The sequence below is a fragment of the Elgaria multicarinata genome, chromosome 19 (assembly GCF_023053635.1).
Source record: "Elgaria multicarinata webbii isolate HBS135686 ecotype San Diego chromosome 19, rElgMul1.1.pri, whole genome shotgun sequence".
Lineage (NCBI taxonomy): Eukaryota > Metazoa > Chordata > Lepidosauria > Squamata > Anguidae > Elgaria > Elgaria multicarinata.
The window spans coordinates 4199616-4216328 of record NC_086189.1 but is presented as its reverse complement, the minus strand read 5'-3'; the positions used below and the strand labels follow the sequence as shown (position 1 = coordinate 4216328).

Sequence of the window (16713 nt, the reverse complement as noted above, 5' to 3'; positions counted from 1 at the left end):
GCAGGGTCTTGCTATTTACTGTTTTACTCTGTACAGCACCATGTACATTGATGGTGCTATATAAATAAATAATAATAATAATAATAAAGTGCTCGCAGAACAATTCGTTGGAAAATCATTCAGTACAATCAAAACCAGATACAATCCCCCACAAAACAATAACAGAATAGAAGCAGCAGGTTTTAGGGGTTTTAAAGTTTTTTTTAAAGCCAGAACTCAGAACTTTCAAAGCCTGGGAGAATAAAAATGTATTTATTATTAGGGTGACCATATGGAAAGGAGGACAGGGCTCCTGTATCTTTGACAGTTGCATAGGAAAGGGAATTTCAGCCGTTGTCATTTGTATATATGCAGCACCTGGCGAAATTCCCTCTTCATCACTACAGTTAAAGCTTTTGTATCTGGGCAAGAGGATAGGGCTCCTGCAGCTTTAACTGTTGTGATGAAGAGGGAATTTCACCAGGTGCTGCATGCATACAAATGACACCGGCTGAAATTCCCTTTCCTATACAGCTGCTGAAGATACAAGAGCCCTGTCCTCCTTTTCATACGGTCGCCCGATTATTGTTATAGGGCCTTCATCACAGGCAGAGATGGGTGGACCTCACCTCCATCATTATGAATGGGTCTAATCCCTCTTTAAACCCAGCTACATACCCTCCAACATTTGTCAGATGAAAATAGGGACACACGTGTGTACAGAATGTGTGTCCTTTCCTTTGCACTGCCACAGATCACTGCTTGAACAGCATTCCCACCATCATACACAGGTATTCTGCCCCTGTTCCTGGAGGTTCCATTTAGGTGTCCTAGCTAAGGGCTGTTGATAAACCTCTCAGTGAATGGCAGAACTTTGAGCACCCTTTCGTTTAGGAACACAGTATGGTCTTGAGGAGACATGTGGAAGCTTTGTCGCATATCAGCGTATGCTTTGGGTTTTTCAAGGTTTCTCCGGGGGTTATTGAGTACATCCCAAGCCCTGTTGATGAAGAAGTCAAGGTTGCAGTCATTCGGGACACTCTCCGATTAGTGGATCCCCATAAAAAGAAGAAGGAAGAAATGTAAGTATGTCTTGATTTCATGTCCCCTTTCAGATGACTGATCAACTGGTCAGTAGACCTCAAAGTTTTGAGTCACTCCTTGCTAAAGAAAATTGTAACATTCTCTGTCAAAGGCCGTCAAAATTCTGCACCAAAAGCAGGTGGATTATTTTGATCTGTGTATGTTGCTCAGGTTTATTTCTTCTGATTTTGCATGGCTTTTTCTGCAATATTTTGCATAACTCATTCTGGTTTTGCTAGTCACTGCTCTGGCTACTGCAGTTCCAGCAGGCAATGTCCGTTCACTTCCAAGCAGTCATAAGGGCTAGTGACTTTTTTCCCCCTAATGAAAGTTGAGATCCTTAGGAGGTCCATCAAGATCAAACTTCTGCATATATTACCATGTTCTGGATTTGATTGTTTTGCTGTACACTCACACCTCAGATTTGTGAGTGGACACAATACACTGGGAAGCGCCCATGGAAAAAGCTAGAGGTCTCTCTCAGCAAATCCTCCTGTATTTGCAGAACAAACTAACCACATAAGAAGAGCCATGATGGATCAAAGTGAAGCCCTATTTAGTCCAGAACTCTTCTCTTACAGTGGCCAACAGGTGCTCCTATAAAGCCCACAAGCAGGACATGAAGCCAACAACACTCTCCTGCCCATGTTCCCCAGCCAATGGCATAGAGAGGCATACCCCCCTGAAACTGTAGGTAATGTCTAGACATCATGAGTAGTACCCATTGATAGATGTACAGTATCCTCCATGAATTTTTATAGCCATCCAATTGGGTGGCCATCACTACGTGTTGTGGTAGTGAATGCCATAGTTTTAACTACACACTGTGTGAAGAAGGACTCCCTTTTATCTGTCCCAAATCTCCCACCATTCAGCTTCATGGGATGAGCCCACACTGGAGATTATGAGAGAAGGAGAAAAACTCTGGTCCACTGAAGGGGAACATCCTGGTGGTTTGGAGCCGTCTCTTCTGGCTCTGGTATTCACCTAACTGTAGAGATTTAATTACCAGCCTGCTTCACTCCTTCCCTGCATCCCTCACCCTCTCTGTGTTTTCATTTTAATAGCTCCCTCTAATATTAGATCCAAGAGTCTTAGTAATTTGCACTTTCTGTTCTACATATTTTCGATTCCTGGGCATCATCTCCGACTCTTGAAATCCCGCAGTAGCGGATTTGCATACCCATTCAGTATGAAAGCCACACGACGGGGCCGGTGATGAATTGCTTATCTCATCCTGGCTGAAATGTGTGGAAATTGCATGTAAAAAAAAAAAGCTCCCTTGTTTGCAGAGAATAAACACGCTCTTTCAAAAGCTCCCTCTGCAATCCAGCGGCCAGCATGCACAAAATGCCGTTGGATGGAACCCAAGCCCATCCAAAGTGAAATGCCATCTCTCAGAAATAAATTTCGAGTTGCATCTCTCTCTCTCTCTCTCTGTCTCTGAACATTGCAGAGATAAAAGGTTGCAGATTAAGTCTGCTGCAGTTAATCATTCATACTGTGCATGTTGTACCATTGCAGCCAAAAAGATGTTAGTTCTCTCAGTGGGGGGTTGCCCCTTTTTGCTTCCCCCCCTTTCCCTAAAATGGATATGAATAAGAAGAGTTATTCTAGATCTGACCAGAGTGGTCCAGCTAGTGGCCACTTGGATGCCCTAAAGGGAAGTTCACAACAAACCCACCACACCTCTATATCTTCAACACGGAGGTTCCATTCCTAACTATCCTGGCTAATAATCACTTAGGTGGGTTTCCGGTGGATCAAAACAAAGATCCAGCCAGCCCAGGGCTGGGCAACACGCAGGCCTGTATACGGCAAGTGGTGTGCCCCACATTTGCTGTGGCAAAAACCATATTGTGGCAGCAAACTGCTAGGAAAGGCTAAAATGGCCGGAAGGTTTTGCAGGAGTGCAATCCACAGGGGGATCTGGGGGTGGGGGGCGAATTTGCCCCCTCCCCCGGCCAACATCCTATTTCCCACAGTGGCCAGCCTGATGCCTCTGGGAAGCCCACAAAGTTTTATGCCTCCAGCATCTGGGAGAGACGGCCGCTTAGACATGCACGTTCCACAAGCGATCGCAGCCAATAGCTGAAATAATTGTATATTTCCCCCCCTACACACCCCAGGAGGTTATAAAAACGTCTGCAGAAATTCTTATGATAAATATCTCCTACTGAAATTTGCGGGCGACCCAGACCAGTGTCACCAATGAATTTTAACAGCAGATATTTATTATAAGAATTTCTGCAGACGTTTTTATAACCCCTTGAAGAAGGCCTTAAAATACAAATTGGTCGAAACACGTTGGGATTTTTTAACAAATTAAAATCTTTGTTTCAGCACCCTGGGATGTTTCTTTCTATTTGTGGGTCTATTTTGGATGTATTCCTGCTTTTGCACCAGTGTTTCCCCCCCTGTCCCCAATATTCCACCCTCTGCCCCTTTCCAGCCCCTTCCTCTGTGTCATCTTTGTATCAGTATCTGGATTTTAAGCCTTTCTCATTCTTTATAAACTACTGTGAACAACCGTAGTAACATTTGTAAACAACCGAGTAGAGAAAAGTTGAGAAATAGTCAGTTGCTTTTAAAAATAAAAATAAACCTCAATCAAGCCCACTAAACCTAACTTATTAAGATCCTAAGACTAACTTACAAAAGAAGCTTACGGGTATAGGGAAGGATGAAGCACATACCTGGGATGCCCTGGCCTATTTTGGCTGATGTTGTCATGCAAAGACCAAGCAAAACCTGAAAAATCTAGTCTTTTTGGGGTGGGTGGGTGGGTGGGTGGGTGGGTGGGCTGGGAGATTCCTAGGGAGGGAAATTCAAACTGGCCAGTCCATATTCTGCGAGGAAGACCTGGTCATGCATCTTCCTGATCTGCCTTCCCCAACATGACTGCAACTCCCATCTGCCTGGCCATGGTCTGGGAATGTCTGGAATGATGCTTGCTGGTAATGATGGGAGGTGTAGTCCAACACTGTGTACAGTTCTGGTTGCTGCACCTAAAAAATGATATTGTAGAGTTGGAAAAACTTAAGAGGACAAATGATCAAGGGGCTGGAGCAACGCCCCTATTGATGGGAGGTTACAACATCTGGGACTGTTTAGCTTAGAAAGAAGGGAAGTGAGGAGAGACATGACAGAGGTCTAAAAAATTATGCACCATGTGGAGAAAGTGGATCGAGAGACATTTTTCTTCCTCTCTCATAATAGTAGAATCCAAAGAGGTCACCCCATGAAGATGATTGGTGGGAAATTCAGGACGGATAAAAAGAAGGACTTCTTCACATAGCACAGGGTTAAACTATCGAATCCACTTCCACAGGATTTAGTGATGGCCACCGATTTGGACGGCTTTAAAAAGGAATTGGACACATTTAATGGAGGAGAAAGCTATCATTTGGCGACTAGCCATGATGGCTCTATGCTCCCATCTGTATCCGAGGCAGTTAGCCTATATACACCAGTTTCTGGGGATCATGGGTGGGAGGGTGCTGTTGTACCGTATCCTACTTGTGGGTTCCTTGTTGACAGCTGGTGAGCCACTTAGATGGACGCTTGGTCTGATCCATCATCAGGGCTCTTCTTATATTCTTACATTCTTATTACACACCTGGAAGGCTCCAGGTTGCGGAAGTCTTCTTCAAATGATCTCAGTAGTACTTTTTCTTCCTTACATGAGCTGAACGCGAGGGGAAGTTGGGTGCCTAGACTGGCCATGCACTTTGCTCAGAGATATTTCTAGAAAGATGAGTGGTGGGAGGGGGGAAGGGTTGGTTTGTCACAGCATGAATCCTGACCTGTAGGACTGCTTGTGTGGAGTGGCTCTGGGAGTAGTTTGGGTTTTAATTGAACACCTAGTGACAAGCAGGGGCTCAAAGCTGCACGAGGACCCGAACAAGGAGCAAGCGGTAGTGTGTTTCTCTCTTGCTTCTTCCCTCGGAAAATGTGTGCCTTTGGGCCTGTTGACGTCTAGAGTGGTGGCCATGCAACATCCGTTTGTTTATACTTTGCGATGGTGATAAGGGCGGGTTGGCTTCTTTTTGTTGTTGTTGAAAACAGAAGTCGAGGTTCAGTTCATTTGTTATTTCTTTAAAACATTTATGCCTCTCCTTTCCTAGAAAGGGATCAGGGTGGCTACCGATGAAACAGAAATGTAAAACCAGCTTTTTAAAATGACAGTCACACTCTAACAATCTTAAATCATTAAAAAGCTAAACAAGAGGAACGACAATTGTGTACGCTGACAATACAGCAGTGATAAAAATGATTCGCCCCTGGCTCCGATTCAGTTAAGACCAGTTGGATAAAACAGCCATTTGCAAACTTCCCTTTCTGACCAGGAAGGATTTTGGTAACTTCTGAAAGGCATTAAGGAGGGGACAAAGTGACCTTTCCTTGGAGAGGAATTCCAAAGCCCAGGTGCAGCCACCAAAAAGGCCCTTTCCTTGTTTCCAATCAGGGATACCATCTTAAGGACGTAAACACCACATGGCTAGATCATTTGGAGCATCAGAAATCCCAGGTGTCTGTTTCCAGCAGTGAATAGCTAAATGCATAGGAAATTATTCTCCAAAATTTCAGGTGTTATTTTTTCCAGAATTGCTTTGAAATGCTGGGAATTGAGCCTGGGTTCCTTCCCAGGCAAAGCAGCTGCTCTATCACTGGGGTTCCCTAAAAGGGGGGGGGAAAACATTTCTAGGCATTGTGCAATGAGCAGTGAAGGCTTTTCTCCCCAAAACAGCCCAGTAGGAACAGAAGAATACCTGATAGTGGAGGCTTGTGGCTCTGATGTCAGCGGGACGGTGAATCCAATTTGGGTTTCAGTCAGAAATCTAAATGAGCTCTCCAAGGTGCTTTAGAGTCCTGACTGAAACCTGAAGCGGATTCACCGCCCCACTGACATCAGAGCCACCAGCCTCTACTGATGCTTACTGTTTGATGGAGGGCAGGGGGAGAAAGACTGGATGTGGGAGATGGAATTAAGTGGCCATAACCCTGCATAGACATGCTCTCTGCACTGCAACATTTTGTTCCAGGGTTCGCCTGCACATTTTAGATGCACCTTTTAGATGCTCGCTTGTACATTTTTCTTGATACAATCGTGTTTACCAATCTCTGTTGACGTACCACTAACCAACAGGTGAGGCTTTCAGCTACAGGGATGGATTTGATCCGCCGCTAATTACCTCTTCAATTAAAACAAATGAAGTGTCAAAATGAATGTAAGGGTGCTCTTTTTATTTTTTTAGATACCATCCTAAAGCTTTTCATAGTCTGGAAAAGAAATTAATAGCTCAGAGAGGTGTTCCGTTGCCCTTCATAGAGGCGTCATATCTCTCCCCTTATGTTGTTTCGTTTTTACACTGAGTTAATAAAGTCCTGTTTAGATCCCCCCCCCCCCCCCGGCTCCCCGCCCCTCTTTCCAGTTGCAATTTGCACTTTGGTTGCACATTACTGGTTTTCAGATCTGTCAAGAGCTGCATGAGATATAGGCAGGAAATAGTACCAGCACCAGTAGCTTGCATTACAAAAGGCCTCATTTCAATAGAAACAGGAAAAGGTACAGGGAGGGATCACCAGAAACAGACAGGGGTTGTAGTATTAAAGACTTAGGGACCTTCTTACTTCAGAATGAGGCACCTCATAGAAACACAAGAAGCTGCTTTCTACTGACTCAGACGCTTGGTCCAACTGGCCCATATTGGTGACTCTGACTGGCAGCAGCGGTTCCCCAGGGTTTCATGCGGGAGTTTTTCCAGCCCTACCTGGAGATGCCGCTCAGGATTGAATCTGGGACCTTCTCTGTGCAAAGGATATCTCCTACCACTGAGCTATAGTGCTTTCCCTAAAAATAAAGTTATGTTTCTAGTCCTTATGATTCTAAATAAAGGGCTGAATTAAACGGGAAGATGGGAAGGTGCCTTTCGCCGTGTCGGACCCTTGGCCCATCTAGCCCCAGTATGGTTGACACTGACTGTTTGAAAAAGGAGCTCGACGTTTTGGATCTGGCGATCCTTCCTCAGGAGCTACAAACAGATGAAGTAAAATTTCCCTTTTTCAAACAGTTTTTTACAAAGATATTTTTAAACAGTACAGACATTTGTGTAAAGAGATTAAAACCTTTTCCACTCTTCAACACTAGAGTCTACCTCTCTTTCTATTGGTTCTGCATAGTGTTTTCCCCTCATCATTTTGAAGGCAGCTTAGATACCATCAACAAAAAAGGCAGCCCCTGCCTGCAGGCTTGCAATCTAAAAAGACTCAGCACAAAAGGAAAAAAGGGATGAGGAGGGAAGAGAAAAACAAATAAACCAGGGCACTGATTCTTAAAGTTAAATAGTAGTTGCATGCAGACTTGTAGCATTCACGTTATGATGCCTTTCCTTAAGCTAGTTTGAATTTGTGGGCTCTCCTTCTTCCTCTACTCCATCTTCTTTTCACTGAGCTGTGAGATGAAATGGGCGGAGCAACACAAATCTAAATGTGTGCTCTTGTTTTACATACAAGCAGCCTCTTAATTAAGGCAGCCTTTCATGTGAATCACCACTGTTCAGATTTCTGGGTTTTGCAGATTGCACCATCTTTTGCAGGGTGCTCCTCTATATTTGTTGCAAACAGTCAAATTAAAATGTCGCATAAGCAGAATTTAATTGCTGACGGTTTATTCAGAAGTTTTTGTGTGTGTTTGGTGGGGGTAGGGTGCATGCAGCGGAGGATATGCTATTTCAAGCAAGACTTTTAGGCTTAAACGTGGTGGTAATGGGGGTGTCGTGTGTTTTTGCATTTTTTCACCATCAGGTGCGTGCGTCTGTCTGCCTGGTGTTTAATTGGAAGCCGCGTGTACCGCTTTCTCCTGCATGTGCTCCGAATGGCTTTTGAAGATCCTTGCGTATCATCCTGAGTTCTTCCCTTGCAGCGCTAATGACTTTGCTTCCCTGTCGTGCGAAAAGGAAATATTTGAATCCTGCTTTATTGGCGCTAATTAGCCTGGAGAAAAATCGTGAAAGGTTTCCTTCCTTCCTTCCTTCCTTCCTTCCTTCTTTTTTTTAAACGCACACACACACACACACACACACACCCAAAACAAATAATAAGTGTAGCTGCTTTAGCAAGTTTAAAAGCGCGTTTAAAAGTGCAGCACTTCCTCTTTTATGAGCCCTGTGACAAGTGTTCAGAACTTTCTTGCAACAAATTCAGGGGCAGCGGGGAGATATTCGATATTCGATACATTTATTAGAATGTAAGCCTATGCGGCAGGGTCTTACTATTTACTGTTTTACTCTGTACAGCACCATGTACATTGATGGTGCTATATAAATAAATAATAATAATAATAATAATAATAATAAAGGTGAGGAAGTGTGTGTGTGTGTGTGTATGTAGCCATGGGCCAAATTGGACCCCAATTATTTGATCTGAGAAGCCATGCCTAAGGCAACTGCCATATAAGCCGTATATAAGGCAGGCCAGGCTTCCTGTTAGCTGCCTAGATTAGTTCTCTGGCTGGGCTGACGAGCCGCAGTACCCCTCTCTGGTCACTGCAGGGTTGCAGGTGCAGGGACTGAGGTGCCCACGGCTGTCCACCAGCAAGAAGCTGGAGGTAATGGCTCAAAGGGTGCTGTGGATACAGTAAAGATCCGGGAGGAGACCTGGGCACTTACATACTAGCTACAGGTTTTGGAGGACTGTTGGGCCAGGCTCCCTCATTGGTCCTGTCCTTCAGGGAGTCCACCTTCTCACCGCCATGGCCACCAGCTGCTTTTGCTCCTCGTCTTCTGTCTCATCTTTGCTCCCACTTGCTTGCTTGAGAGGCAGAGAGCCAGGGAGCAAGGGGGCCATGGCATCCCCTGCTCCACCTTCTCACCACGCCCATTGTCTGGGCCGGAGCAAGAGGCAGGTGGACAAGCAGGCTGCAGGGGGGAAGAGGAAGAGAAGCTCTAGGGGACCTTTTAACAGCAGGCCTCTGTTGGGGCGTCTGCCCTCGGCAGGTGCCCAACCACACCTGGTCTGCTTCCACCTGTCCTCTGAAGAACTGTGGGACAAGGGGGGAGAGTCAGAAAGTGAGGTGAGGGTGACGGGGTTCTTTCAGACCTCAGGCAAGGCATCCCTCCACCGGATTCCTCAGGCTGCCCACTGTGTTCTGTTGGAGCAGGGTTTGCGGTGGAATCCCCAGCCTTCTCCCCTGAGCTTAGAATCATAGAATAACAGAGCTGGCAGGGGCCTACAAGGCCATTGAGTCCAACCCCCTGCTCAATGCAGGAATCCACCCTAAAGCTTGGGCTGGCCGGGAGCCTGACAGCCTTATTGTCAGGGTCCCTGCTTCAAGATCCTTCGCACAGGGAAGGGGCTGGACTGAGTCACCCTACGAGTAGGTGCATAAAGAAATGTCTGTTTGCAGCATTCGCAGCTTTGGATTCAGGCACATGGGCACCGCCCTTGGTAATTAGCTGGTTGTTGTTGTTGTTGTCATTATTATTACAAAACAGAAGAGAAAATATTCTCAGGTGCCTGAAAAAACTATTATAACTAATGTGTTTCAGAACAGACTTCCTTCCTGAGGGCCACTTACATTTCTCCCAATGTGTTGCGAGGTTCCGAAATGTGCAGAGGGCATAATAAAGGGTGTTTTCAGGTTCCTGAGAATATTTTCTGTTTTGGGACACGGAAGTGCCTCCCCCTCTCGCTTTTTCCATTATTATTATTATTATTATTATTATTATTATTATTATTATAATTATTATTATTCACATGGCGTACTTCGAACTTCATTGAAGGACGGTGTTGTCATTGGGGAAGGCAGGGAGCGAATTAATCCTGGGACTGGCGCTGTGCCTGCAGCAGCCACCGCCTTCCCGAAAAGCCACGGCTGTCGCTCCTCCACCACCTGAAGCCGTCAGGGCTGTCTATAGAGCCATCATGAGACATACATCCCGGAAATTAATTTATGAGGAGAAGTCATTAGTGGGGCAGCCACAGCAGCGGCCTCCTCCTCCAGCCTCCGCCGTTAAACAAACGCTCAGCTGTCAAGCCACTGAGATCAGCTGCTGTTTTCAGAGATGATCCAACCCCCAGAGAAAACCCCACCTTGCTGTAAGGTTGCTTTTGACTGAATCATAAGAACATAACAGCCCTGATGCTGGATCAAAGCGAGGGTCCATCTAGTCCAGCACTCAGTGGCCGACCAGCTGCTGACCAGGGACCAACACAGCAGGACAGGACTGCAACAGCACCCTCCTACCCATGTTCCCCAGCAACTGGTACACACAGGCTTACTGCCTCGGATACTGGAGGGAGCACATAACCTTCAGGGTTAATAGCCATGGATAGCCTTCTCCCCCTCCAGGAATTTACCCACCCCTCTTTTAAAGCCATCCAAATTGGTGGCCATCAGCACATCCTGTGGTAGTGAGTTCCACAGTTTAACTATGTGCTGTGTGAAGAAGTCCTTCCTTTCATGGGATGACCCCTTTGGGTTCTAGCATTTTGAGAGCAGGAGAAAAATGTCTTCCTATCTACATTCTCCACACCAGGCATCCTTTTGTACACCTCTATCATGGCATTTAAAGAGTTTGAACCAATCCGTCCACCACTTGAGGGCTGTTGGCTCTTCAGAGACCACCATCCCTTTAAACTCCCACCCAGCTTTGTTTGTGGGGTGGAGCTCTGGCCGTCCAAGGATAGAAGAGCTCTGTGGATTTTGCTGGAACGCCAGATTAATATTCTGGGAGCTCTCCCAGGTCCTGAAGGCTCCTGGCCTCCAGATGTGTTGGACTGCGACCCCCAGGATTTCTATTGGCCGTATGTACTGGCTGGGAATTATGGGAGTTGCAGTCCAAAACATTTGGAGGGCCCCCGGTTGGGGATGGCTTCCTTAGGACATGATGAGCAAGGAGATGCCAGCAGGGCTCTGCTTATTTGAACATTTCGATAGAATTGATGCAAGTTGCAGCGATGTCGAAAGTTTTAGTTTCCTCGGCACCATGGCAGCATCTCCCAAACTGTAGCCCGTTCATGCTGTAATTGGCATGTTCTGGGCTGCCTTTTGCTCCATTTCTCCCTCAGCCGTTTTTTAATGTTGTCAGGTTGGCCAATTAGAGCCAGCTTCCGTTTTTGAGAGGCGTCTAATCTAACACATTTTCCTTACGCTTCAGCTGTCCTTTTTTTAAAAAAAAAATTAGGAAGAGAAAAACACTCACACACTATCTTGCTCTCTCTCTCTCTGGCAGAAATGTAATGCTTTTGGGAATAGCTTAGAGCAGCCACCTCCAACTTGGTGCTTTCCAGATGTGTTGGAGTGCAACTCCCATCATCCCCAGACAAGTGTGTCCACTGGGAGTGATGGGCATTGCATCTAAGAACATAATCAGAGCCCTGCTGGATCAGACCAAGGGTCCATTTAGTCAAACTTTCTGTTCTCACTGTAGCCAACCAGCTGCCCACAGAAAACCCATAAGCAGGACATGAGAGCAACAGCACCCTCCCACCCATGTTCCCCAGCAACTGATGTACATCAACACACTGCCTCTGATACTGGAGGGAGCATTTAGCCATTAGGACTAGGAGCCAATCTTTGTCCAATCTCTTTTTGTCCAATCTCTTTTTGAAGGTATCCAAATTGCTGGCCATCTCTACCTCTTGTGGAAATGAAGCTTAACTCTGTGCTTTGTGAAGAAGTACTTTTTTTTTAAATCTGTTTTGAATCTCTCACCATTCAGCTTCATTGGATGACCCTGTTGGGTAATATGAAAGAGGGGGGAAAAATCTCCATCTCCCCTTTCTGTACAGCGTGTGCACTTCTGTCATGTCCTCCTTCTCACCTTTTCTCTAAACTAAGCAATCCCAGACATTGCAGCCTTTGCTCATGGGGGTCTTGCTTCAGCTCCTTGGTGATTTTAGTTGCCCTTTTCTGCCCTTTTTCCAACTCTACAACATCCTTTTTAGGTGTGGTGACCAGAACAACAAGTGTGCTCAAAACTAGGGCTGTGCATGGACCCCCCGATCCGTTCCGCACCCGATCCGCAACTTTCGGATTGGGTCCGCTCTGCCCCACGTCGATCCGCCTATGGTCGGCTCCGCTGCGGAGCTCCGGAACCAAATCGGAGCTCCGCAGCACCGGCGCCAGGTAAGGCCCTCCTCCCCCTTACCTGGCTCCGTTGCGGTCCGGTGGCTGCTTCAACTGAGCCCAAGGACTCGAACAGGAAGACCAGGCCGGTCTTCCAGTTTGAGTCCTTGGGCTCAGTTGAAGCCGCTGCCAGAACGCAATGGACTCAGGTAAGATCCTTCCCCCCCGCCCCCTTACCTGGCTCTGCTGCCATCACTGCACAGACTGCGGTGGCAGCGGCAGTGCCAGGTAAGGCCCCCTCCCTCCTCCCCCCTTACCTGCATCCGTCGCGTTCCGGCAGCAGCTTCACTTGAGGCCGAGGCTCAAAGCGGAAGGGCAGACCGCGGTTGCGGCCTGGTCTTCCGGTTTGAGCCTCAGTTGAAGCCACCGCTGGACAGCGACAGAGGCAGGTAAGCCCCCCTCCCCTCTGCCCCTTACCTGACTCTGCCGCCATTGCCGCACGGACTGCGGCAGTGCCAGGTAAGCCCCCACTTACCTTTTTTTCGGAGCTCCGGATTGAGGCAAAGGATCTGCTTGGTCTCGATCCTCTTCGCCTCGATCCGCAGCCCCCCCGACCCGCTTCGTCTCCGCCTTTGTCGGAGGCGAATCAGGCCACCTCGCTATTGCTTCCATGCTCTGAAGCGAAGCGGAGCACATCCCTAAACATAGATTTGTATAAGGTAAGTAAGATCTTGGCGGTTTTATTTTCAATTCCTTTCCCAATTACACTTGACATGGGGACTGCCTTTTTCACAGCAGCCGCACATTGGGCCAACATTTTCATCGAGCTCTCCATCACAACCCTACGACCTCTTTGTTGGTCTGTCTCTGCAAGTTCAGATCTCATCAGTGTACCCGTGAGGGTTTCTTTTGCCCCAACGTGCATCACTTTTCATTTGCTTACATTGAACTGCAGACTAGTTTGGAGAGATCCCATTGGAGCTCCTCACAATCCCTTTTTGGTTTAACCAAACAGGAGTAAAACCAGCAGGATGTACCCTTCTGCTAGCCCGATGCCCCAGGTCTCTTTAAAGAGACACATTCATGGCCTATTGATCTCCACTATTCCAGGCAGTAAGCCTGTGTGCACCAGTTGCTGGGGAACATGGGTGGGAGGGTACTGTGGCACCATGTCCTGCCTTGTTGTTGGCCCCTGTGTGAACAGAGTGCTGGACTAGATGGACCCTTCGTCTGATCCAGCCTCAGGGCTCTTCTTACGTTCTTATCATGGGTTTTGGCCAGGATAGAACCTCTCTCTTCAGGGGTATAGTAGGTGCTGGGAACAAGGACTAGGAAAGCCTCTCAAGGACTTCACCTATGTGCTTATGAGTCCCTGTGCCAGCTACCTTCTTGCTATTTGAAGTAGGACATTGGATTTGATCAGCATTCTCTAATGTGGAATCCCCCAAATGGATTGGAATACAACTCCGAAAATCCCCTGAGGCAGCTATGCTCATGTTGGAAGCCTGGGAAGGCTGTTTTGTTCTGTTTGCCCCTGGAGTCCATTTGGTTAAAAAGTCCTCCCTCCCTTTCGTGTGGGGACAAATCCCTTCCACCTTGCCTCCTTGTTTCAGTGCATTTCTCTCCGCCCCCCTGCAAATTCTCTCTTCATCTCTTGTGCAGCAAGTAACACCCAAAGAAAGGAGCGAAACAAACAGCTGCTTTTCTGCATTCAGAGAACTGCTCAGACTTTCTCTCTCTCTCTTTCCATTTATACAGTTAAGGTGCGAATGTTGTTCCTGCCTCTTGCATTTCAAGCGTAATTTATTCCTTAGTTCTCAGCCTTGGATATGCAGCAGCGTTTTGCAGTTAATGAACCATATTACCTTGGGACTTTCCAGCGCTGTGATCAGGTCAGTGCTGCACGGCTTTACTCCCACAAAACTGGCTCGCCAGTTTGCTTTGCAGCATCAAGGAGTGTGAACAGGATAAATCCACTTAGTCCGCTGCGGTGGGCTTTGGTCTATTTAGCAGGGCGTTTGGATCAAATAAAATTGACGATCGATCAACTCGGACTTGAGCAGATCAATTGGTGGAAGCAATTTCTGATGGGGAGTGCTGAGAACGAGGCTGCAGCAAAGGCACGGGGCTGCTGCCCAAAATGGCAACCCCAGGGGGAGGTTACCTTTTGCTTTTCTACCTCCCTGAGCTTCTTGTACTTACGGGAATGAGAGAAAAGCCTTGCTGGATCTGTACAGTCCCAAGGGAGGGTCCCAAATTGTTGTTCCCAGTGGCCTAGCTCCGGCACCTTACATCTTACTCCACCACCGCTCCGTTGGCATGGGCAGATTGAGCTCTTTGAATCGAGGGCACCCTCTAACCTGCAATACCAGCCTACTGGAACATGCTGTCAGTTGACCCCCAATGACCAGTCCTGGCCCTCCTGGCCCTATAAAGGCCCAGCCTCAGCTCCTTGCACTGAGGAGGTCATCCCTGGTGTGAGGATGCTACCCAAGTGCCTGTTCCCTTCTCCTGGTTGCTGCTTGGGATTCTGACCCCTGCTAGTGTTGGATCACACAGCTGCTTTGGGCATATTTGGACTGACAAATATCCCTGGGGTCCTGGAATCTGATGTCACAGAGTCTGTCCCTTGCTGAGGCCTGGCAGGATTAGACCAAAGATGCATTTAGTCCACCATCCTGTTTTCAACGCTAGCCAGCCCACTAGTGGTGCATGAAAGGTATTGATCTCCCATTGGGGTTCATCACACGAGGCTGAATTCCCACAGCCTTACCAGAGCTTTCTTCGTCCGGATTCTTTGTGGAATTAAGATCAGCTCTTTTTACTCTTAGCACAACCAAACTCACAGGGTTGTTGTTGAGAAGATAACATGGAGAGGAGGAGGATTATGTACGCCGTCTTGGGTTCCTTTGAGGAAAAAAGCTTGGGATATAAATATAATAAATAAATACATGGGTGGACATGTGGTTTGAATTGAGGAAAGTCTTTTCTCAGCAAATTCTATATGTTTCAGTATGGTTCGTTGAACAGCCACTTAGATGGCGCTGTATTTATAGTGCAACACCGTCATTTCCCACAGCTGATAGATTGGATTAACGTCCATTATCATGTTGTTTCTGATCTTTTTGAAAGCGGGATAAAGGTCATGAAGCGCAGGAGGGGCCCTGGAGGTTGACACTGTCTTTTAAATAACCTGCAAACTTCCGTGAGCAACCAATCTTGATCGCTCAATATAAGTCCTTTTAGATGAAAATGGCCCTCAGAATGCCTTACAAAGATTAGTAATAAGAAAGTCTCAGCCTGCAGGCTTAGTCTAAAAAACACGACACAAAAGGAAAATGATGGGGAGGGAAGAGGAAAAAAGCAAAACACAAGCACCTGCCTTTAGTTTCAAAGTTCTTACAGGTATTCTTTCTGGCAGGGAAGGGTGAAACAAGCTCCCTGAAGCTGTTCCTTCTTTGGCTGATGTATGGGGCCAAGCTGGTCCTCTCCTGATCCTGGTCCTCCCAGTGGCCCTTGGTTCTCTGGCCAGAGTTTTCAGTCCAAGGGAACTGTCTATTATCTCAGACATACTGCATCTGATTATGGAGGTTCTATTCAGCTATTGTGGCTAACAGCGGGCAATAAACTTTTCTTCCTCCTTGAATGCGTCTAGTATAAAAGGGCTGTCACACAGAGCCTTGGGCGTGTCTTTGCATCATCACACAAGAAGCAGTTTCCCTCCTCTTCCTTCCGTTGCAAACATCCTTCAGGTATCAATGCAGCAGCCTCCCCAGGTTTTGTTTATTACCTCCGCCTCGCAGACAGCTTTAAAGGCCCCCAAGAAACACCTTCACAGGCAGCTGTTGAAACCCTGCCTTGAGATTAGAAAAAGATCCCCTTCCATTAAGTATAAATTAACTTAATCACCAGGTATGGGAGATAAAGTGGCATAAACAGACACTCCCCAAAGCTTCAGTCAAAATTAAAATTCTATTTAAAAAACTGTTTCGTGTTTTACGGCGGTTTGACACCCCTCCCCCCTGCTTCAAAGAGATTATATCTATTGTTTTGTTTTATTTTATCTAAAACATGTTTTTGCAGAATTGGACTGGCAGGAATTTGAATGCACCTGGATCAAATAAAGTGCTGTAATGTGTGAACATTTTCAGCTGGTCATATTGTGGTGAAGGAAAGGGCAATTTGATATATTTTAAAGTGAGAACCGGTCGTTAGTTTTTCAGGCAAAAAGGTTGATGGCAGTTAAAGAATTTCTCACTCCTGCTCCCAAATGAGCGTGTAAATCTACACAGCTCGCAGCTCCTGGCAGTGTTTGGAAGAACTACTACCAAGGGTCTCTGGAGCGTTTTCCTGTTTCCATAAAAGTTCTACGAGAGCTATATTCCTGCCTTCAGTTTATTATTTCTAATAGCCTGAAAACCTTGACTCTCGGCTGCGTGTCACTTGCCTGTGATCCAAGCTGGTGTGGAATGTTCACAAACATACTTTGCTGCTCAAGGAGAAACTGTCAGCAACAAACATTTGCAGCCAGTGCAGTTTCTTTGCAAGGGTAGCAAAACTCTGCTGCTTTAAATCTGTAT

The 16713-nt window shown here is 46.7% G+C and overlaps 1 protein-coding gene across 1 annotated transcript in view; it reads left to right on the top strand.

The window, feature by feature from the left end:
- The window catches only part of TTLL11 (tubulin tyrosine ligase like 11), a 66523-nt gene that overhangs the window by 30335 nt on the left and 19475 nt on the right, over positions 1-16713 (top strand). The window contains exon 6 of the mRNA XM_063144503.1: positions 946-1061. Coding sequence (XP_063000573.1) covers positions 946-1061 — 116 coding nt within the window. The remainder of the gene's footprint in view (positions 1-945; positions 1062-16713) is intronic.